At 37.8% G+C, this 24,234-nt stretch overlaps 1 protein-coding gene across 1 annotated transcript in view; it reads right to left on the reverse strand.

Moving 5' to 3' along the window:
- Positions 1-1,049: 1,049 nt before the first annotated feature.
- The window catches only part of EPDR1 (ependymin related 1), a 31,574-nt gene continuing 8,389 nt past the window's right edge, over positions 1,050-24,234 (reverse strand). The window contains exons 3-4 of the mRNA XM_027665026.1: positions 6,310-6,518; positions 1,050-3,497 (exon numbers count right to left, since the gene is read on the reverse strand). Coding sequence (XP_027520827.1) covers positions 3,307-3,497; positions 6,310-6,518 — 400 coding nt within the window. The 3' untranslated portion in view covers positions 1,050-3,306. The remainder of the gene's footprint in view (positions 3,498-6,309; positions 6,519-24,234) is intronic.

The raw sequence follows: 24,234 nt of genomic DNA on the forward strand, positions 1-24,234 counted from the left end.
TGTTTAAAAAGCCTTCCAAGCTTGCTTCATTTGTTCCTATGCCTGAGTGCAGATGTGGAGATTGAATCTGTATGTGTCTGAGTCCATGCTGTACATTCAGCCTCCTGGAAAGGCAGCTGATGGAGACCTCTGGATCTTTACAGTCAGGGACCTCTGTCTATTTGTGTGGGTGCTCTTTTGAAATCTTTACTCCTCATGGCTAGGGAGAAAGCAACTAGCTGATGATCTCCTGATGTGCCTTTTTGTCACATTGTGTTAGGGTCCCAAAATGAGAATACTGTATTGTTTAGAGATTTCTTGACTAAAACTTACTTTGACTATGGATTATCTTGTTTCTTCCTACATTCTTCATAAAAATTGGCATGCCCTGGTAAATGGCAGCACTTCCATGGTGTGCAGCATGGCTTCAAGCAGCAAAATATGTCCCTAATACTTGAGTTTAAGCAAACTGTTAAAATAGGAACGGAACCAAATGCTCAGATCTCCTCCCCATACTCAAACTAAACCTTTTTTGAGGTTCAGGAATGTTTGGTTAACTCTAAATAAAACAATGCTGTGTTTCTACACATCCTGCTTTCAGCAAAGCCTCCAAGCAGAAATATAAAAATATGGCAGACAGATCTCTGTTTGCACTATTTCTGGCCCAGCTGAAACCAGGAAACACTGGAAATCTCACAAAATCAGCTTTGTCTCAGAGGCTATCCAGCTCCCAGTTTCTGTCAGTGTTATCCCACAGAATACAATCTAACTCACGTACATACCAATTTATTATTAATTTTCCACCAAATAACTATGATAAACAAATTTCCCAGACTATCAGACATATGAAACCCCCATTTTTACTCAATTATGGCAGCATACTATACAGCTACCTTAAATTCCTTTTATCCTCATTCCTATTGAGTCATTGGCATAGTCGCATAAAGACAAAATGTCTCTTGTGGTATATGACAACAAACCAAAGAAATCATAACAAAGATAACAAACCAGGCATATGCATGTTGCTCTTCATATTCAGTCCGTGGCTAATTTAAAATACAAATCCTAAATTTTGTTGTTTGACATCTCTGACAACTCTCTTTATTGAATGCGTAGAGCATAAACATGAAGACAACAGCATTGTTTTAGAGGTACATATTTAGGCGTATAAAATTGCCCTGTATGTCACAGTAAAATTTTTAAAGCACTTTCGAGTACCAGAATTTTGTAAATTTATATTTAAAGGAACATTTAATGTTATTGCTAGAAATTACATCGCTGTCAGCAAAACATAATACAAATACTCGGATTACCCAGCTATCTGCTAAACCGCAACAAAGCCATCCAAAAGGATACAGTACCACAACTTCATGTTTGCTAGCTGGATTTATTATATTTTCCAGATTCTAACAAGACACATATTAAGAAATGCATGTTAATCATTGTCCTAATGAGAACAATATGCAGTTAGCATTTAGGTTGACACAAAAAATACAGAAGGCGAGTACAGAATAAATGCACTCTAAATTCAAGGAAATCCAATCCTTCTTTCCACAAGCGTGTTTCAGTGAACTGGCCCTGTACAAGAGAAATTTTTTAATGAACTAGCTAAACTTCAACCGATATGTATATGTGCTTTCATTAGGCACAGGGCAAAGTAAAATGCCATTCTGACCACAACTCTGAAAGTAAAATAACCACTGTCCCACTTGCTTACGCACAAAAAGCTATGACCATATGAAGCACCAAAAGCCAGCCCAGCATCTCTCTTTCAGAGATATTGAACTTCCCAGTGTTTCACCGTCTACAGCCAGAGAACTTCCGGAGCATACAAAGACCCAAAACGTACAAGAGGACAAGAATCTGTCTTTAAACTTATTTGCAAATAATAAATAAAATGCATGCCTTACAGAATAAACCAATTAATTTCATTTGGTAAAAGTGCAAAACCCATCACTGTTCCACACTTCTGGGAGCCTGAAGGGGCATGAAGGTTTCGTTTGAATTTTCTAATGCAAAATATGTGTGCCTCCTGTACTTTTTTGGTTAGTTGCGCTTAATGAAACTTTCACTCTTTCCACCAGAAAAGGATGTGGAGATAATAAGATTTTAGATGCTGATGAAACAGCAAACAAAGTAGGCATCAATGTAGTGGATGCAAAAGAAAGTAAGATTGTCATGTCCGTTTAGATTGCAGTGCCTTGCTGCCGCACTGCACAGAGGTCATCTAAAACCTCTCCCTCCCATTCCTCTTTCCCACCTCCCTACGCAGGTCACACACCTCTGTCTTTCACTCCATCTGGACCACCAGGCACTGTGTGAAATACGATTTTGCCTTTACTAATTATGCACTAAGAACGGCCTTTTTTTCACATCTACCTGGAATTATAAAGGTGTTTCTACACTCCGAAGAAAGACTTTTGAAAGCAGCTACTAAATATTAAAGTCGATTAGAGTACAATACCTTTTAATCTCTTTGCATATGTTAAAGCTAGTATTGCCTTGAAAAGTGAGGGCTGAAGCAAAATATGACTGAAAAATATCTCATTGCATCCTACTGGAACCCTTCCCCAAAAATGTAGCAAATGAATGAAAACTTTGGCTTACTGGTTTTGGAGGCGTACCCCTCCCTCCTTCCCTTCCTTTCACACCATTGTCCTAAGAAACAGAAAAGTATTTTTTGCATGTCAGCTAGAATTACATGAATAAAGCTACTCCAGTTTCTTTTTAGAAAGAACAAAAATAAGCTTGAAAATTAGACTACCGGATTCCTGAAGAGTAGAAAGAAAAAAAAACCCAAACAAACAGAACACAAAGCAAACTAAAACCAAAAGAATAAATTTCCACAATTTTGATGTATATTGTTTAAAACAGTATTTTTCACTTAGGGATGAGGTTTTACTCAGCTCATGTTTCCCCTCAAGTCCCCAGAAGTGACAATAACATCCAACTTTTCCTTCTAGACATTATCTGTATTGCAGTCTGTTTACGCTTTATTCTCTTGAAAAAATAAATAACGAAACCTTTGCAAAAGGAAAATCAATTACAGCTTAAATAAATAGTACCTAGAAATATTATCTTAGTGGTAGCTATATAACACTTCAAGTGCATCACTGAACAGATTAATGTGATTGAAAGAGATTTTTTGGGTTATATATTTCACTTAGTTGTATGTTTATGTTCTCTTTCAAGTGAAAACTTACAAATTCCCAAAAGAACAACAATTAGCTTGAACAATCAGGTTAGGCATTGGCAGCTGACTATTAGCTAATAGTCAGCTATTAGCTCGGCTAATATGTGTTTGCCCAGGTCAGCCAGTGTCCATAATCAGCATTCATCTTTCATCCTTGTCAGCTGGGCTGTCTGGCAAGTGCTTGGTGGGGTAAACACCGAGGGGTCAGCAATGCCTGGATGTATATCAAAGAAGCGAGTGGAGGATGTCACCTTGTATTTCTTCGTGTAGGTTTCCTGTACTGGGTAACAGTCTTTGACGGTGTAAACGCCGACCCACGATTCCACTGCAATAAAACAGAAATGTGACTGCTTTAGGTGACAGGAATGAGCTCATGTGTCATGATGATGCCAGTCAAAAAAAAAAGGTCACTCCTGAAGCCAGGCCTACAGGTTGGAACTACACATAGTTCCATCCCTATGCATGGCAACACCAAGAAAGGCTACAAAACCGGTGTAATATGGACACTGCAACGATCTCAAACCTGAACATGTTGGTGCTAAGCACATTTCAAATCATGAAAACATCATGGCATCAGTATGTCACCTTTCAAGTATACCTCTACTGAAGGACTCTTTTGTTTAGTTCCAAATTTAGTTATGTTCTGTGCAAGTCTGATTTCTCTCACTTCTCATGCCCCTTTCATGTCAGCAGTTACTTGCTTCACTAGTGAAGCAACGAAATGCTTTCTTTATCCAGGAAGTAAATTTTAGTGTCATCAGGTTGGGTAGCACTGCAACCTTTCACCTTATGCTCTGCTTCTGACAAGCTGAAAAGTGTGATTACTGAAAACCCGTGGTCTATTTCACAGTGGCTTTCAACACAGCCTTTGACACTCTAAAACACTTAGTTCCCCCAACCGTGTAGGACATCTGATTCCTTTCCATGCACAGGAAGTTCTGCACTCACCTACCTAAGGAAACATTTGTCCTCTGCTGTGCTGGGGACTTCTCTGCACCAGAACTGACAGCCTGCTTCTACAATTGTTGGTCCCCTATAATCTCACACTGATGATACTCAGCACAATTTTAATCTGAATAAATTAGACTTTGTTTCATTTTTTTCCATTTGTCTCAAGCATAGAGGGTTTGTCTCATTTGAAGAGTAACATTTCCAAATACAACTCCAGTGCCTCAATCTCTTCTTTTAACTCACTCCTGCGGTTTAACATTGTCTATTGAGATTGTCATTACTGTGTTATTTTTTTAAAATTCCTATTATTTTCAAACACTCTATGGTGCAATAGTTATTTCAAGACTACACTCAATGCTGATCTCCTCCAGGTGTGTGATGTAGCAAGTCTGTCCCTTTTTTGACTTCAGTTTAATTTCATGAAGTGTTAATCTCAGAGGTGTTCCCTTGTTATCTTTCCCCCTTGTTCTCTGCCATCACCTCTACTTTCACCACTACGTTATTTTGGTAGTGGCAGCAATATTGTTGAGGTGGCTTCCTTCAAGTACCCTTCACTTTTATATCTCTTTTATTAATCCCACCCACATTATCTGTGATCACTCTTCAGCCCTTCCACCATACTTCATCTCGTTGTTTTATGCATTTCAGATCCCTTATTAGAAACTGATGATGTTAAAATTACCTACTATGATCACAAATCAGTTGCTCTGAGGGATGCCTGGAACAAATTTTTCTAGTCCCAAGGAAGCTTATTTTCTCTCACTCAGCAGCAATCACACACTTATTTTCTGCCCTTCCAGTATTGTGTTATATGCTGTACCACAATCACATTACTAGAAATAGAAAAGCTGGGACATGAAACACACATACAGTATCTAAAGAAAGGGTGGCAAGCTGAGCAAAATTTGAACATACCTCTCTGGAGCATGTTAATATGCCAAAAAACTTTCTGACCTCAATGAATCTAGTTTTGAGTATATGAAAATGGATTAATCTTTTATTCAACAAGTCTTCTATCAGAATTTTGAATAAAAAATCATGGTAAAATATGATGCTACCAAGGCAGCCTATATCTCCCCTGAAACCTTTATAATTTAAATAGAAATATAAAATCCAAGCCAATATTAGCTAGAAGGTGGATAGGCAACTTCAAGACATTATTTTGATGAATTATCATACAGAAAAGCACTGGAGATACAAAATAATACAGGATAAAAAAATCACACCTAATTACTGAATGTATTCGCATACTAAGTTCCATAAAAGTTCCAAAAATACCAGATCCGAAAAATAAAAATTCTTGGAGTAAGTGATAATTTGCCTCTTGTGGAATACCAGAGAATATGTTGACTGAGTTACAGAGGTCTAATGATCTTATCCTTCATTCTCTACTTCATTTTTTCTACTTTTATTCAAGAAAGAAATACTTTCCTCTGGCTAAATGCTCAGCTTCGTAACTAGCCTATATATTAGACGTCTATAACCATAAGTATTGCATTAGTTGAATAGCGGAATATATTTTTCATGAGGGTTTTAAAATTATTTTTATAGTTGTCTGGGTCATCAATAAACCATAGATGAATTGAAACCAATGTGCTAACAAATTGCTATGGGTTCAAAACCTAACATACCTAATATACCTTACCCTGGAAAATTCAGCTTACTTTCTTTTATGATGCAGGTGTTCAGCTGCCAAGCGCAGAACCAAGCCTTGAGAGCAGATATTTCTTACTAGGATAGTGGATAAGAAAATTTGGGCACATATTAAAGATGTCAATGGTAGCAGAACCATGTGAGTGACACCTACTTTGTTTCTGTTATGTAGACTCTAGTTTGAGTGTGTGTGTCCCTAATTATAGTACCAATTCTTCGCTAGGTAAATTTTGGATACAGACTGCCAGATTCAGACACAAAATGGTGCTGTTCCATGCCAAAATCCGTATGATACGAACTACAGTACAATCAAGTCCCTTGGACATAATTAATCCTGCTGAGATATAGAACATTTTCTTATATAAAATTCATTGTTAAAAAAATTACATGCTGTGCACAGGGCATTTTTATTATTTCTTCCAGAAAACTTTATAGAAATATGGAAAGCTGAGGTGAAACAGGAATAATTTTATTTTTCTCTGAGCAGCAGTGATATTGATTATTATTAAGATAAAACAAAAGCATGCACATACATTTCCTGGCTGGTTTTCTGTCAGACCATTCCTGTACCATAATTTCATCTCCAGGTCCCCCAATGTAGTACTGATCTTCGTAAGTTGAATTGGCAGGAATATCATATGGATCCCATGGCTCTGTCAGAGCAATCTTCGAGCAAAGCTTTGTAACTTGTTCAATCTGAAACATCACTCCATCTTTGTAGAGCAGTATATACTCAAAGAATCTGAAACATTAAGAAAAATCAGTTAATATACATAGCCTTTTTCTATACTAAGCAGGAGCTTTGCTGATATGTAAGCTTGCCTTTGACTTCTTAGTATAAGTACATTTTCACTTGCATTAAACTTTGCCAAACCTGGAGAAATGCTAACCAATTGGGCTAAAATTTCCCATGCTAAAAGTTTGTCTCAGTTGACTCTTTCCAAAATAAATAAGTCAGGCTGAACTGGTTCAGCCATTTCTGAGAACAACAGAACAACTTTTCTGAGAACAACTGAGAGAAAAAACATGTTATTATTCCTAGGTTTTGTTTTGTTTTTTAATAACTGTTTCATTAAAAAGCTCTAGTGCCTCCATGTTTCGGAGAAAGGACTTAAAATTTTGGCAGGGGAAAGGTTTTTATTAAAAGTTGCCCAGATTTGGCTAAGTTAGAAGCCGTTGAAAAAATCTGCTTGCATAGGCTGGATAGATTCACTTCTCCATGAATGTGATGGAGCCTTTTTCTGTGCTGGTTGGATGTGGTATCTAGCATCCTCACAGATGCTCCTCCATGGCAACCAATGTAGCTTAAGTGGAACATGCCAGTAAAGGGGGAAGTACATGCTCCCAAGGGCAGAACTGAAAAGCTCTCCCTCCTAATGGCACAGTTTCTCTCTGGAAGCCACCAGACTCAAGAATCAGTGAAAGGAGAAAGCAGAGGAACAAAAAAGTAAGTTGGAGATAAGGAGAAGTGTGGAGCTCAATGAGCTTGAGAGGCCAGAAGGTGAGGTCAACAAAATGGATAGCTAACAAGGACTTTAAAACAATGTTCTATCAAGTCTGAAGGGATCAGGCCATGCTGTGAGGAGAGATGATAAGCATTTTCATGGACACTTTCATTTAGTTACTATTTATAGTAGTCCAGTCTACCATGAACACTGTGACTTTGCTTCCATATCTTTGAAAAGGACGTAGTATGATCCTTACCTTCCACATAGGGACACAGAGAGAAAAAGAAATCAAAATTATCAGAAGTATCAGCTGATTTTGAACCCTCAACAAGAAACACTGGAAGCCTAACTTCTCCAGGGTGCTTTGCATTACCAATCAGAAGTTGTTTGAAGTGCATCTCAAAGCATCCTCATGCACGTTCTGCACCTTTTGCAAAGGACTGATGGATGTCACTTTCCAAACCCTCCAAAAATGTGCACTCATTATTAGAGGCTTTCTATTAGAGGTGAATATTTCATCTCAAATATTTGGCTACAATCTAGTGTTATGACTCTAGAAAAAAGGAAGGGAGTAGCTTCATCTTGCCCTCTGTAATATTCTCTTTCTTTCTGTAATTCCTTGCTTCAGTCATAATGCTGCCTCCATTTCCTACAAAATGGCTTGGATGTCTTCTGACACAGGCATCTTCTACATCCCGAACCTGATGCTAGCCCCTAACACTATTCATCCTGTGCCGTCAGCAGGATGGAAAGCTGGTAGAGAACATTGCATAATCCATGTAATTGAAGAGATGATACACAAAACCAAGATGGGACCCTACTCTGTGCTATTTCTCAACTCCTGCATGTTTCTCTTTGTAGTCCTCACATTCTTTTGGGAAGGCTGCAAAGTTTACATAACATAGGGATGAAAACAAAACAATTTACGGTTTTAATTTTTGTACTACACAATTGCATCAGACAGGAAACACTTCGCCCACCACTGACACGGTGGCATTTAAAGGTTTCAGTATGAGAAGGGTCTAAGCATGGTTAAAAGCATCTAAGCAACATTCCCATAATTTCTTGATAAGATCATTTATCCAGCATGTGTCGAAACATAGGCAGGCTAAATGGCATTAGCCAAACTGAACAGTGACGAAGAATAAAAGGGGACAACGAAGCTGACATGAGGTTAAACTGGGGCCCATCTCTCACAAATGACCTTGCACAACGTGTGAGGTAGCTCATCCCACTTTCTGAGGGAGTCAGTCACTGGGAACTTCCCCCAAATGAACAAGACTCACACAAAGAGGCTGACAAACTGCAAGACTATATATTAGCTTCTTCATGGTAAATTGTTCTCCTGCCTATATCTTAAAATATTCCTACTTCTGTCACGAGTTGTGCCAACCTAAACTCACCTCCCATGTTCTTAGTCAAAGACAAGGTTTCCACAGTCATGATACACTACTGAAAAATTCAGTATATTTATAAACCATTTCCTTACAGAAACCTAAACCTGTGACCACATAGGGACATATGTAACTTTTTTATCACATTTAGTCCAGAGAACACATTCACAAGAACAATAAAAAACAATTAAAAAAAAAAATCTGGTTTTCAACCAGACTCTAATGACTCAACTACTCTACAGTTGACTGCCCAGTAGCTCCCGTAAAAGCAGGATGGGAAATGCCTTACAGAGGAATCTATCAACATGTTTGAGGTATCTGAGTGATAATACAGTCATTTTGTGAACAAACAAAAGATCCAATGTATTAGAAAAACATTGCAAACTACTGGGAATAAAAATTAAACTATTATATTTCTTCTAAAATCCTTACTTAACACTTAATTCACACAGAAATTTTACTCTAATTTTTAACAATTTTTTTTAATGTTTTCTTTTTCCTTATGCTTTCCCCTATAAATTATTTCATGGAATAAATATCTTTTGTTCTAAATTTTGTAACCTGTGAATTGATATCATTGCATGAGGGACATGTGCCACCTTTACTCAAGTGAAACAGTAGTTCAAACTTTGATCTGACAAATGCATGTATTTAACTTCCAGCAAAGGAACAGCCACTGTAACTTCGACAGATGGTCTGAACACTTGCAGAAGGAGGACCACAACCCAAAAAGACCTACTTTCTTGACTTTGCCATCTTCCATGAAGACAGCAAAATGGGCATTATGGAACAACAAAGTAAAGAAGAATGAGAAAAATCCAAACAAACCAAACTCATCTCCAAGCATGTCTCTAGCACACATTCCACAGAGTAAGAGGCTTCACCACCTACATTTTTGGTTCTGGGAGAGCTAGACCGAACACATAGGTAACAGACACCAGTCACACACTTTGATATGCTGCTGGGATGAACTCAGCCTCTATGTGGCAGGCACAAGATGAGAACTGCAGAGAGAGTGGCTCTGCTCACTGTGCATGGCAGCCCTGGGTAAGCAGGGGCAAGATTTACACTGTCCTTGTTAAACCCAGATGTACTTCACATCCAAGTTTTACAGATAATTGCTCTATGTTCTGGAAATTGCAAACACAGAAACCTAAGATTACACAGGATCTGAGTTTAACAACATTCTGTTGTTGCTTTATAAAGAGAAGTATTAACCAGCCAAAATGAACAACAAATTTTGCATGAGTATAAAAATTATAATTTTAAAGCAAAATACTTTAAAATAATAATTTTTTAAAATGTTTTTAAATTTTTTTTAACAGCCAAGTCCTAAGTAAACTGCCTTTATTTGTTTTAGGTGCCTGAGATTTCACTGGTTTTTTGAGGGAAACGCAAAGTCCTCAAAATAGGTCGTGGCAAAGAAACAGGAGAGGAAATTATTTTTAATTAGTTTGGGGGTTTTTTTTCAGAAAAAAGTAACATATTTGCAGTCTGTGCCCACCTCTAACACTATTTTAAAAATAATTTTATTATTTTAATTGTAACTTCAAGAAAGCCCCAACCAGGTACCTCAACTACGCACCTTGAAACAGATTTGAAGAATTTAACTTGGACAAAATATCCTATTTGCCTGATTGAGATTATTTCCCTTCCTTTCCTATCCTATTACACCCTGCCCTGTTCTGTGCCCTTGTACACTATGCTTTTAATGGTCTCATGATCTGTAATACTCCCTTTGTCTGTGTCTGAAAATGGATAAATCACAGCATTTAAAGACATACACACATTTTTGCTCCTATACTTTAAAGACTTTCTTAACACTGGACCACATCCTGCACAAATAATTCCATTGACTTTGCTGGAAGTAATCATGTCACATAGGTGGGATACACGCTACATTCAGTATTTTCTTCTCCTGAGCTAAGGAAGTATTTTTCTGAATAAGAGACCAACTGTGTTCAATGCAAAGCCAGAGTACCATTCCCACGAAAGCAAGAGGTGAAGCACTTGTGTTGAGGAAATGCTGCAAGGAGTGGGTGTGCATTCAAACACTGTCTTACCTCTGAAATTCCTCCTGAAATTTGGGGAGATAGTTACAGGTGCCTCTCAGGAGACAGCCCAGATAACACAGAGACACTGACAGAGGCCTGAACCAATAAACTTATCTATTGACTTGTCTTTCAAGTGGGTTACTGTTCTGCATGTTATTAATGCAATCCAAAACAATGAATTATTTTTCAAAATTTGTCAGAAAAAAGTCATTAGTCTCAAGATCATGCTACCAGCTTCTTTTCAGGTGCTCAGTCTGCAATGAGCCCTGTGTCCTGGGCTGGGTCTTTCCCAGTCCTGAAGCATGCTAGCCTGTCCATCACCTAATGCATCCACGTGTCTCCTAGAGTTTTCTTCTGCACTTCCAAAGGCTTCCTCATGAGCATCAAACCTAGAAGAAAGGAGCCACTTGCTGTCCACTTGCCATTGTAGTGACTCAGAGGAGCAGAGGTTGTGACAGTGGCATGGTAAGACCCATGTGATATTCTGAAAGAACATCGGACAAGGTCACTTTCCAGAGAGAAACAAAATAATGGTCTGAGACTGAGATAGGGTAAAAGAAATTTCCTTGTGTGCTAAATCTGGCTCTGCATCATTTTGCTCTGTGGCTTTGGACAAGCATCTTACAGTACAGGAGCCCTAAAATGCTGTCCTTGTTGGGTTTTTTTGATTGCTGTAGTACTGGAGAAACAAATCATCAATCACAAACCAGTTGTGTAAGGCATTGTATTAACAAAGAACAAAACCACAAATCCTGTTCCAAAAAAAAAAAGGAACGATGGCTTTTGAAAAACAGACTTTTCTGTCCTGCAAAGACGTATGGGATTTCATGTATCTATGGCTTTAACCTGTCAATTCAATTTTCCCAGCTGCAGTTATTGTAACCTTAAAACTCTCACTCATGATAGCCAGGAGTTATATTACCTAGTATTATAAAGCAATTGAAAAATGGAAGCAAAATTTTATGTATTATTTGTATCTGAGATACTGTATTACTCAGCAGGAAACTGTATTTGCTATTTAGGATTTCAAGACGAGGTCACTGCAATTATTTCCAAGCTAACTTTTCTTTCTCTTTTGAGATTAACTGAAAGCTTGAAGCATCTTTCTGCCTTTGTGGTACTACTTAATTCTCTGCTGGTTCTGACCATAAAAAGGCATTTTTAAATTACTTGAAAGAAGCTAGAAATATATCTAACTAGAAGAAATTTCACTAAAATATTCCAAACAAATTCTCTGTTCAATTGTGCATGGACAGATATATCCAGATGTGTAATTCTTGACTTATCTTGTATCCTCTTGATAAAATATCCCACAACAATATCACCATTTTTTACATATTTCTTACTGAAGATGTACTGGGAGAATGAGAACCTTTACTAGAAGTGTGACTTTATAACCTCATCTTCTCAGGTCTTTAGATTAAGAATATTTCAAGGGAGCAAAGCTGCCAAGCAGACATGCAGACAGTTGATAAACACTCATCAGGTCAAGAACATTCATCTGCTCTGGCAAGCTCATTTCAAAATGGAGAAACATTCGTTTTTCAGTATATTTCTGGGAACTCCTTTCATCTTTCCCATGAAGCTTTCGGTAATTTCAGACTTGTGTTTTTCTTCTGGTGTATCAGACCTCAACAACAGTAATTTACCATATTTGATCTCACATGTTTGGCAGTGGTGCAGGAGTATGGTATATTGTACAAATACAGTACTGTGCAAATACATGTGACAGTAAATGTAATCTGATATTGTGTAAAAGCAATATTTTTTAGTCTGACTTAAATCACTCATGGATTGTAAAGGGTTTTTTTTGTGGGTTTTTGGTTTTGTTTTTTTTTTTTAATTTTAAAGGCAATCAAGCCCACTCTGTCAGGTACCTAATTAGCAAGGTATACGAGGAACTCTGCCAGCACTACCAGTTTCTGAAGCAGAGAGAATTAGGCAATTTAAATCCTGTTAATTATGAAGTTTGTGCAGAAAGAAAATCTTAAATACAGTAATCAAACACTGTAAAGTCAAAGCTACACCAGCTAACAGATGACATGTTTTTGTGACTTTAAGTATGAAACTAAATTAAAAAAATATGTAATTTCTTATTTTAATTGTTTCCCCATAAATTAGATTAGCTAGTTTGGCAAATTCTAAAGGAAATTAAGTTCTTTGGCAAGAATGTTGTTTCCCCTGTTGTCTTTTTTGGCTATTTGACACTCTTTAATAATCCACCAAGCCGCACCGCTGAGAACAATGTATTGTAATTGAAGTTGAAATTCAGAAAAACAATAAAGCATTGTGTTTAAGGGAGTTGTGTTTTGCAAGGGGCTAGAAGATGCACTGTACTTAACATGAAGCATCTGTGTGTTTCCATAAGTAATAGTATATTCATGAACTGGAGCCCTCAGTAGACACCAACATAGCTCAAAAAGAAAGGAATGGAAGATATGACCAGCACACCATAATGCTTTCTAATGAATCAATGGAATCACCTCCTAGGGACTGCGGCATATACTAGCAGAACCACATGATATCAAAATATACTTGAGGTCAGAGATTATTTTCCTGTTCTTGGGTTTGTAAAAAAGTCTAGTACAGTGACACTTCTATGAGTAAGTTAATAATAATAAAGGTTACTGGAAAAGCAGAGCAGGGCTTAGAGGAGACCAAAAAGAGTGAGGAAGGCCAGGAATCACCTCTCAATATATACTAAAGACCTTGGAAAAGACAGAATAATAAGGAGGGAAATGACATGGAAATGCTCTTTTGAGAGTGCAGTTATTTTAAGGCACTCTGTCAGCTTGTAAAGACATAAGAAATAGGAAACAGAATTTTAACATATAGAGAGTGCCAGAAAAAACATGGTTACAATGACTGAGAGTATCTCCAAAAAGCAAAAAACCAAACATATCCCAACATAAATGACATACCTGTGTTCCTGTTTTTAATTTTACCTCTAGAGACCAGTCAGGAGCCGGCAGCTGGAAAGCCCAGGAGCAATGGTGGCCAAGTCTCCCCACCCTGTATAAATGGAGCCCTTAGGGAGCACTAAAGGACAGGGCAGGTAAACCAGACGTGGGGCAGCAGACCACGTGGAAGGATGTGCAGGAAGGGTCCTGAAGCCAGTCCTGTTTAATATCTTTATCCATGAAATGGACAAGGGGATCAAGTGCACCCTCAGTAAGTTTGAGATGACACCAAGTTGGGCAACAGTATTGATCTGCTGGAGAGTACAATGGCTTTACAGAGGGATCAACAGACTGAGGCCAATGGTTCAACAAGGGCAAGTGCTGGATGCTGCACTTGGGTCACAATAATTCCATGCAGTGCTACAGGCTTCGGGAAGAGTGGTTGGAAAGCTGCCTAGTGGAAAAGGACCTGAGGTTGCTGGTCAATGGCCAGCTGAACATGAGCCAGCAGTGTGGCCAAGAAGGTCCAGGGCATCCTGACTTGTATGAGAAATAGTGTGGCCAACAGGACTAGTGCAGTGATCGTCCCCCTGTAACCAGCACTGGTGAGACTACACTTTAAACACTGTGTTCAGTTTTGGGCCCCTCAGTACAAGAAAGGCATTGAGGTGCTGGAACACATCTCGAAAAGGGCAAGAAAGCTGGTGAAGATTCTCAAGTACAAGTCTGATGAGGAGTGGCTGAGGGAGCTGGGGTTGTGTAGCCTGAAGGAGGCTCAGGGGAGATCTTATTGCTCTCTTCAACCTCCTGAAAGGAGGTTGGAGTCAGGTAGATGTCAGTCTCTTCTCCCAGTGAACAAGTGATAAGACAAAATGGCCTCAAGCTGTGCCAGGGGAGGTTTAGACTGGATATTTGGAAAAATTTCTTCATCAGAAGGGTTGTTAAGCATTGGAACAAGCTGCCCAGGAAAGTGATTGAGTCACCATCCCTGAAAGTATTTAAAAGACCTGAAGATGTGGAGCTTAGGGACATGATTTAGTGGTGGACTCTGTAGTGTCAGCTTAACTGTTGGACACGATGATCCTAAAAGTCTTTTGCAATGTAAAAAATTGTATGATTCTAATTGTCAGATTTATCTGGAGTTTTCACGTCTTTCTCTTAATCAGGGTCTGAGAAAGGATATTAAATTGGATCTGCCCCATATGAGAACATCTATTTTACACATCAGAAAGGTGTAGCAGAATGAAGTTCCTTAATCACAAATAACTAAACTTACATACTCTCCTTTTCCAGACACATACTTTAGAATAAAAGAATAAAAAAATATAAAAAATCATTTTTTCAACTAGAACTGGGTACTGCAGGTTCTTACACACCTCAACTTCTGTGTATAAACAGAGAAGGATCTTCAGACACCATGAACAGGGACTGCATGAAATTCAGGAGGCCTGTAATGATCTTCATAGAGATTGTAAATGCCATCATTCATATACTTGGCCAGTTAGTTGCTTTTCAGTATGCATTCCTGTATAAAAAGTAATCATGAAGAAGTCTGAGGAACAGACTGCCCTTTGGAACAGATGGGGAGGAGGTCCCCATTCTGATAGAGTAAGTTTTTCTTTCACAATGGAATATTCTCTGGGAAAATTTGTGAGGATATGTGGTTGTACCAGATCGCTGCCCCAATATGTAATGATTTCCACCTTCTATCTGCAATGATTTCCTTAAGAGGGATGATTCAGGTCTTTCAGATATCTGTCCAATGTGAAAAATAAAAACCACCGTGTCTGTTTTCAAGGGAATTTGGAAGTTAGGCCAGACAATCAGACAAAGCTAAGAACACTTCAACTTTCTAATATCTCTATCCAAAGATCTGAGTATAGCTTATTTTTAAATCAACTTTGTGAAAGACGGAGATTCACTTCACTGGAAATAAATGCAATGCAAAATCCTGGCACCGAACTTCATTCTTCTTTCCCACCTTCAATGTAAAATAACTTCTTCATTTCAACCAGAAGTCTATGTGCAGGTCTTTTTCTTCTTCCTTCAGCAGCTATCAATCAAAATATGTAATATTGTTAGCTGAGTGCATAAATTAGTGGCTGGATTCAAATACAATGTGTCAGTATGGCAAAATTCCAGGTGGAACTGACTGAAAGCGTGCAAAACAGAAGAATTACGGGAAATAAAGGCATGTCTGTGTGAAAGAAAACATATAATTAAGGAAGATGTTAATTGCTCCCATGGTTGTAAAGGAAATGGCATTTTGAACACATATCCATTGAGATGTGGTACAGTACACAGTAATGATTCAGAAAGGGAAATTTACAGTTCTGTGTCAATTAAGGAGGTCATTTACTCTGCTCTGCTTAGCCCTGATGAGGCCAGAGTGCTGATGCTGCTCCTGGTTTTGGATGCCTCACTTAAGGGAGCAGATAAACAGATGGGATATAGCCCAGAGAACAGCAAGAACAGTGTGATGTTTAAGAAATAGGACCTGTGAAGAAACTGAGCATGTTTAGTCTACAAAAGCAAGACTGATGTAGGATCATAAGCTGGCCAGTGTACAAAAAGCTAAAAATTAATACCAACTGTTCTCCATGTTACCTGAAGCAAGGAGGGTTTACTTAGGAGATAACTCTGAAAATGTCCGTATGTCTTCTAACATTCCAGCTTTTACAAGAACTGGTACAAAAATCAGGGATGAGGGACATCCCCATATAAAGCTTTTCTTCTCCAGGATGGAGGAACAGGTTATACGGCAAGGTGAAGACCTTCCCAGCCTTACACATAAGTGACTGGAGAATACTGATGGCTTCTCCTCCCTTCTGGTAACATACTAGCTTAATCAATTAGTTCTGATACTATCAGTTGTATGACAGAGATCCTTGACAGAGCTCCCTGCCCAAAGATGCTGAACAACCTTTTGGGTATCACTTCCTGAGACCTCCAAAAGCAACAGTGGCACACTCTAAGGAGTCTCAGCAGAGGGCTGAGCCTCCATCCTATTTCACATGGGGATTTGAGGGATGGTGCCACCTCCTGCACACTGATGACCTTCAGCTCTGTTTGCTTGTAAAATTAACCCTAATTACACCACCACGTTGTTTTCAGTGCCTGAACGAATTAAAGAAAAATACTGTCTAAAATCAGGACTGGGGAGATAGGATTCAAATGAAACATGCTCAGCATTCAAAGGGAGTAATTAAAAGGTTGAACTATCTGCTAAACTTGCTCTTCACAAAACTGTTTTTCTGCGGTCATCTGTAGAGTTTTTGTACTTTTTGTTATTACAGCAACTTTTCCACCTCTGGGAGGCGGGAAGCAGCTTTCAGCAGTCACCACATAACCTACTGCTTGTAGGAATCCTCTGTAAGTAATACCCATGACGCATCACAAGAAACTGTCACACCTCTGTACGTTCTTAAAAATCAGCTGGACTGAAAATACATAAATAATTAATGGATGAAAATCAATTTCAAAACCTTTCAAGCTATTGAGTACTTGCTTTAGGGCACACATCAGTGTGTGTGATGCAGAACCATTTCACAGGTTATCTGTTAGTCCATCACAGAAACAACAGTTGCTGAAGACACTGCAATCAGCTGAAGGAAGCATGGTTAAGTATACATTTCTATTTTTAAGAATGTTTATAACCATTTTAATTGTATTAAAACCCTGACACGTTTATTTTTCATTCAAGAACAGTTCTAAGAAGTAGTAGCAAAGAGGGCAAGACCTGTAAATAATATTGGTATAAATATACTGCACTGGCACAGCTGAAAGTTTTCCATTACTCAGGAAAAGGTCACTAGACCTATTGAACATGTTTAGACTACCCCTGCTGCTTAAAACATGACAGAAATAGCTTTCCCATTTAGAATCTGACACAAATACAAACTGAAGTCTTTAGCAAACAGGTATGCTTACCTAATTTTGGGGTGTTTTCCTGACACAGAGCCCAGTGTCCTACATACACTGACAGGGTTTGTAGGCAGTTTACATAAACTGCCATAGTTTTTTTTGAGTTTTGCTTAACTATATGAATTTGGAACTTCTGTACATGCTGAAAGGCTTTTCCTTTATCATTCTTATAATCACAACAGAAATGAAAGAAACTCTTGCTTTTATAGTGAAAAGTATTTTATAATTATTTTAAAATTACACAGTCTCATATTTGCATATTACAGTTTTTTGCTGCTTCTAATTGCATTATTTTATACATTTAATGGGCAAGACATTCACAACTGACCAGTGATTCTGAACTGCTTCCTATTTTGGATGTTCAACGTGAAGGTACTTGAAAAGGACAAATTTTCAGAGATAGTACTCAGTATTTTCTAAAATTCAGTGACAGAGTATACACTGCAAAATCGAGGTGCCCAATGTTACTACACACTTTCTATTCAAAGACTACATAAGAAACTTCTGAATTCTCTTCCCAGAGAAATGCATGAGTAGAAATCACTTTTCTGCCCATCAGATTTTCTCTCTCATCTCTCGTTTCCAATTGTCAAGAGACAATTGTTCTTTCCATATCATAACAACAGATCTTCATCTAACTGCTACCGTTTACAATTTCCGTCTACCAATTATGTAATTAATCTGGCTCTATAGCCCCTTCTCCAAAATTAACCTGACCCAAAGTCTTTTGAAATCAGCCAAAAAATTTCACTGATTTTTAGAGATGCTACATCAGGTGTTTATTACCTGTTCCATTTCAAATTAAAAATAAAGCTGAAAAATGTTTAAAACCTAGCATGGCTATCAACTTATCTCAAATGGTAAGGCTGAGGAGATGCTGAAAAGCAAACATAACATTTTATGCAATCTCAGTTCCCCAAAATGGATTTCCACAAGTGTAGGCCAACCTTGGCATATTCTGGCTTTCGTGATATTTCTTTTTCTCCCCTTTATAGTGTTTTGGGTTTTCTTCTCAGGTAAAGTAATTAATATCTTTATATCCTTAACTACCACCACTTAAACTATATGAAACATCTTTTTGTCATAAAAACTCCTCTTTGGGACTTTTTTATGGAGCCACTTGCTAAAGCTAACTTAACAAAAGTCCTACACCTCTGAGAGTATGGAAACTCTGGAAAAAAAGAATTTGCCTATGAGAAATCTTTGCAGCATATTCATTTGTCCATTTTTTTCTGGTCTGTCGTATCTCTTGGTGTACTTCATCTCCTATGTTCTCTGCATTGGAGAACCTGTAGTTGGACTCGTTTAAGGAACAGGAAAGGAGAACAGGGAGCTGGCAAGGAGAAAAAACTGTAGAGGAAACTCATTCTTGACAAGATAGTGAAAAAGATTCCTGCACCAACCAAGCCCCATGTTGTCACTGCCTGCCCCAGAGCTCCACACTGCAGGTGTATCTCAAGGGCATTGTAGCTGGAGGCTGCTATGACCAGGTCTAATAAAACTCAATTTCTACATACACTGCTTCAGTATAAAAAATTTGTGCTAACAATTGAAGCAGACTTTTGTCTTTACATTTGATGCTTGTTAATACGCTGTACGAAGTTCCTAGCAAACATCATACACATATTGTAATGATGAGATGGTCTTCTACTTTTCCTATTATTTTAAGGGACGTTTAAAAAAAATACAAAAATTAGCTACAAAAATAATCTATGGATTTTTACAGCCTGAAACTGCATTCAGATATTTGGGGAGATGAGTTATGAAGACCAGACAGTGCTGTGGTGCAGCACTTGCAGCACAGCAGATAATTCATTAGTGCGATGTGGAGGAGAATACTGAATAATTAAAGAACACTTCCATGGTTGAAACCTATAACACAAAGTCCATTGAACTCACTTAACAATGTTTATAGTTACTATTGCTACAGTACATAAGCATCTCAGTTACAATACATGTTCTGCAGAGACATAATACAAGCTTTGTAAGTGAATGTTTCCATTCTTTCAGAGGAAAGAAATGCAGAGAAACAAACTATGTTTCAGACGTGTTAGACTTGAAAAACATGGTAAGATCCACCATGGATCCCTTTACCAGGTTCCAGTTGTGGTATCTACATTTGGCAGTGCCTCAAACATCATCTGACTATACACCACTTTGACCTGGCTTGACTATGTTAGCACAACTGATGTGATAGACCGGGTACTCTAAATTATAATATCTAAATTATAAATACTTTTGGCTTCATCTCTAATGACTGTTTTCTACTTCAGAAGACTTTACCTTAGGAATTTAGGAACTTAAAATAATCTGGCTATGAGATACATATGTTGGGAAATAACCTACTCTTATAGTCAATGTAAGCAACAAAAAATTAATATAAATATGTCAATAAACAAAGAATACAAATAAATGTATTGCGAATCAATATCTAAATGCTTACATTTGGTTTAGAGACAGGCAGAACAGACAATAAGTTAAAACAATAGCAATTTTCTTATCTTCTGCTATGTTGAGGCAGTTATTTGGTCTCTTACATTTTCACTCTTCAATAATGGGGATAAACAAAATGCAATAGGGTATCTCTACTTTCACGCCCTCACCTTCTTTTACTCTCCTTAATTCTTTTTTTTTCCATCTAAAAAGGCACAGGAAGTGCCTCACCTTCACACTTTATCAAGCACATTATCCAAATTTGTCCTTTCCACTGTTTTTTGGCACAGGTAGAATAACAAATCCATCTGGCTTTGCAAATCCAGTGTGCTTTTCTACACAGCTATTTAAAGTGATACAAGAAGGTGTCCAAGTCATCATAGAATCATAAAATGGCTTTGGTTAGAAGGGACCTTAAAGATCATCTAGTGCTACCTCTGCCAAAGGCAGGGATATCTTCCACTAGACCAGGTTGCTCAAAGTCCCCAGATACCATCACAGATAAGAAAAAATAAATTAATTTCTTGTACAGAAGATGCAAGCCAAAAAATTTGGGTCTGATTAAATAGTGGTATATTAATTTGGGAATTCCTCATTCTGTACAGAGTTCTGCTCTCCAAATAATAAACGTCCTCTGAGAATTGCCATAACTGCATAGTATGAATAAACTTTCCAGTGCTCGCTGCCTAAAAGTATGGTGGAATCATAAGTTTCCTGGCAAGGAAAGTATCTGAATATGATAAAACCACAGTTGCAAATGGTATTAAGAGATAGTGAAAGAACAAAAAATGTAATCTTTCTTCACTGTGTTTACTGGATGGACTCTGTGCTCCATATGAGTGTTTAAAGGTCTTTAGCACTGCCATGCACAAAACTGCCCTCGGAAAATCTGATGAAAATCTGGTCATTTCCCTCCAGAAACATTAATTTCTGAAACAACAGGTATCCATACAAACAGTAGGTTTCCATGCAGACAGACTACTTATGGAGAAGTTTCCAGTTGTTCAGCAGCTATAGACATCTCACATCAGTTTTCCCATGCAGGGTTTCACCAAAATAAATGGCAAATACACATACTACATTTTTAGGAACCTTCTTATCTACCGAGCCATCTGATTTTCAGATGAAGTAGCAACCATGAATTTCCACAAAACACTGACAGGAGGAGAGCAGATAAAGCTTGCTAAGTGTGAAAGTTCCAGAACTGACAGAGTAACTGATGGGCAACATCACAGACCAAAACCTCAGTGGAAAGTCTTACAAGTAATTTATCTTCATTGCTATCTTACACCTCTTTTTTTCTGGCAATTGGTCTCAAGATCTGAATAAGAACAGAGTAGAATAAAGACAGAGGTTTTTGTTCTTTATCCTACTGGTAAGAAAGATTACATTATATGGAGCTGTTTTGCGGGGCTTTTTTTCTCACTTCATTAAAGCCTGAAGAAAATGTACATTAGAAAACAGTTTATTTCAAATAGACAACCTGGAATATTAGTTACAGACATCATAAAACTTTTCCTGATAAAGCATCTGACAGTATGTTTTGAACATACACTCTAAAATATGAAATAATATTTGGCAATAGTTATAAAGGAGCAGATTCTGAAAAACACATTACTGCACAAGAAGTCAAGCATTAAGGGTCAGTGAAGACATTTTTGGAATGATTTACTTGTGAACTATTCAACTGACCAAAAGGTAAATATGCAGGGTATTATTACACTGTTATTTTTTAAATTAAGTAAAGAAACAAGGTTCAACATAAGTAACCTTAATAAGAGATGTTGCAATTAATGTGGTAATTTTCATCTTCTGCATTGTTTGCTATCAGTTACAATATCACATTCCATTAGGAAGTGTCCTCAGGAAAAATAATATATATAGAAAATAAGATAACTAGTAAGTATGCAATATTACTTTACATTTGAGAAGGGCAAATGTGTTGAATGAACTTCAGGATAAGCCACTTCTTGGATGTTTCATATTAAAAAATAATTTGAACTGCAATGAAGAAATTGTTTTGTTTATAATTTAGGGAGGAGCTAGAGAAAGAAAAGCTTCAGCCTTCTAAAATCCAAAAGAAGGCAGCAATCAAGATATTTACTACTTTTGCAAAACTCCATAAACCTTATGTGCTCTTATACTTTGTATCTTTTAGATGGCTGTTTCGGGAAAGTTGGGTTGGATTAGACAGTTATGCAGTTCTACATGTATTTCCATTAAGTTTTGAAACATATTCTTTTTTATTTACCAAAAAAAAAAAAGGCAGACAGACCTTCAGAATTAGCATAATTTGGTATCTCTCAATGATATCTGATAATCTAAATCTTCTTAACTGCTGGAATCCCGCAGGCTATTTTTGTCAGACAAGAAATTAATAATGCCCACTTTTATATGCAAAGGAAATAAGCTATGCACATGCAGTGTGGCATCCACACATATTACCATGAATTTTCAATTCCTTTTTCAATATAGCAATGTATACCACTGACCCTCAGCGACAGGGGTGATTGACTGAGGTAATTTCCAGCCTAGGCATCCAATCCGTTCTGCTCCTCCAACATGGACACAGGGGCAGCAACACAGAGGGATCCTCATTTCAGACAATTATTAAACCAACAAGGAGCTCTTCAGTGAGGAAAGGCAGAAGGTTGGATGGAGGTTCCCTCTGGGCTGGATTTAGCTGACAAAGGATAGTCTGGATGATGCCAGAATGGAAGGGTAAATTTCATAAGGAATGAAAAGGATAAAATAGGCTTTCATTAAATGAATAGCTAAGTAGCTCCCCAGACATACGAACTCTTAGTAGCCAAAGAATGAAAAATTGTAATAACTACAGTGTGAGCACTGTATAAGAAGAAAATGCCTGTCAAAATCATGTTCTGATGCCAGAAATTTTTAAAATCATGAAAATAAAAATCTGAAAAAGCAAAAATATGTTCATTGCTAAGTTATGGGAACAGCCCTACTGACTGCAGGAATGTTCTAATAAAATTCTCAGAGCAAAAAGTAGAACTGCAAAAGTTACCTTACCTTTTTCACTTTTCATGATACAAGGGAAACATCTTTTAACAATCAAGTGTGACACAAAGCCAAATGTGTGCACATAACCCCCAAAAGAATCGTTAAACTGATTTTCAAATAAATGTTTGTCAAGGATCTATATTTATAAAAGCACGAGTTCAGATGAAAACAAATGATTCCTTCTTTCTTAGTACCACCTGTCATAAATTTGTTTTTGGACAAGGAAAATTTAGGCTGGTATTGGAAACTTCTAATTTACACCTGGGTATGAAAGTGTAAGAGGTACCAGCTCCAGAAATTAATACACTACTCAAAACAAGGACTGTCTCACATGCTGAGCCATCCATCCATGCTTTCACACATGGGAACAAACTCCTGGCAGAAAATCTTGTCCTTGACTCATGACTCTCAGGCATTGGAGAGTGACCACAATACAGGCAAAAAGCCATCCTCTGGAGCCTAGGGAGGACACTAAGTTTCCCTGGGGAATCTAAGATTTCTAGTCAACATACATATATCTCCCTTGGGGCCATAAAAGTGAGGCAGAAAACAAAAACATCTGAAAGAAACAGGTCTGTTTGGCAGAGGTGAAGAGAAGTTTCACTGGCCAGTGGTACCTTCATGTTATGCAATGTCATGCTGGGCATAATGCTCCTTATTCTAGAAGAGCCAAAATATTGCACAAAGTAGCCCTGTTTTACTCAGACATCATCCGCTCCCTTGTATACCAGACACTATACCATGCCTTGAAAACACTTTGGAGGAGAAAATAATTTCCCCTGTAAGTTAAGAAGAGGAACAGGTAAAATACTTTAGGAGAGAGAACTCAAGTTGCTAAGCATACAATTCCTTGCAAATCTATAGGTAAGGTCAATATGACAGCCATCTGAAGACAGGGATGAAGTCGACCAACATGAGGTTCAGGAGTTGGATTGCTGCTGTTGCTGCTACACAGATTCACAGCTGGCTTGCCTCAAGTCCATTTCTTTAGAAAGCAGCCCTAGTGTGACAGGCATGGGAGAAGACCCTTTCCTCCAGTCTTTGCACAGATCTGATGCCTAAATCCTGGCTTGAGAAGAAAACCCTGCCTTATTTTCTACTATGTTAATCCCTGAATTTTCAACAGTCCATTTCTAAGACTCTGTTAGTTTCTAACTTCACACATTTATTTACATGCCTCTTATTCCCACTTTTATGTCTTCTCAATACTTGGCCATTGTGGCAAGTATTGAGCATCTTTCTCAAAGTTCTTTTAAATTTAACCTTCGCCCATGTTATGTG

This window comes from Corapipo altera, unplaced genomic scaffold (genome assembly GCF_003945725.1).
Source record: "Corapipo altera isolate COAL_440 unplaced genomic scaffold, ASM394572v1 89, whole genome shotgun sequence".
Classification (NCBI taxonomy): domain Eukaryota; kingdom Metazoa; phylum Chordata; class Aves; order Passeriformes; family Pipridae; genus Corapipo; species Corapipo altera.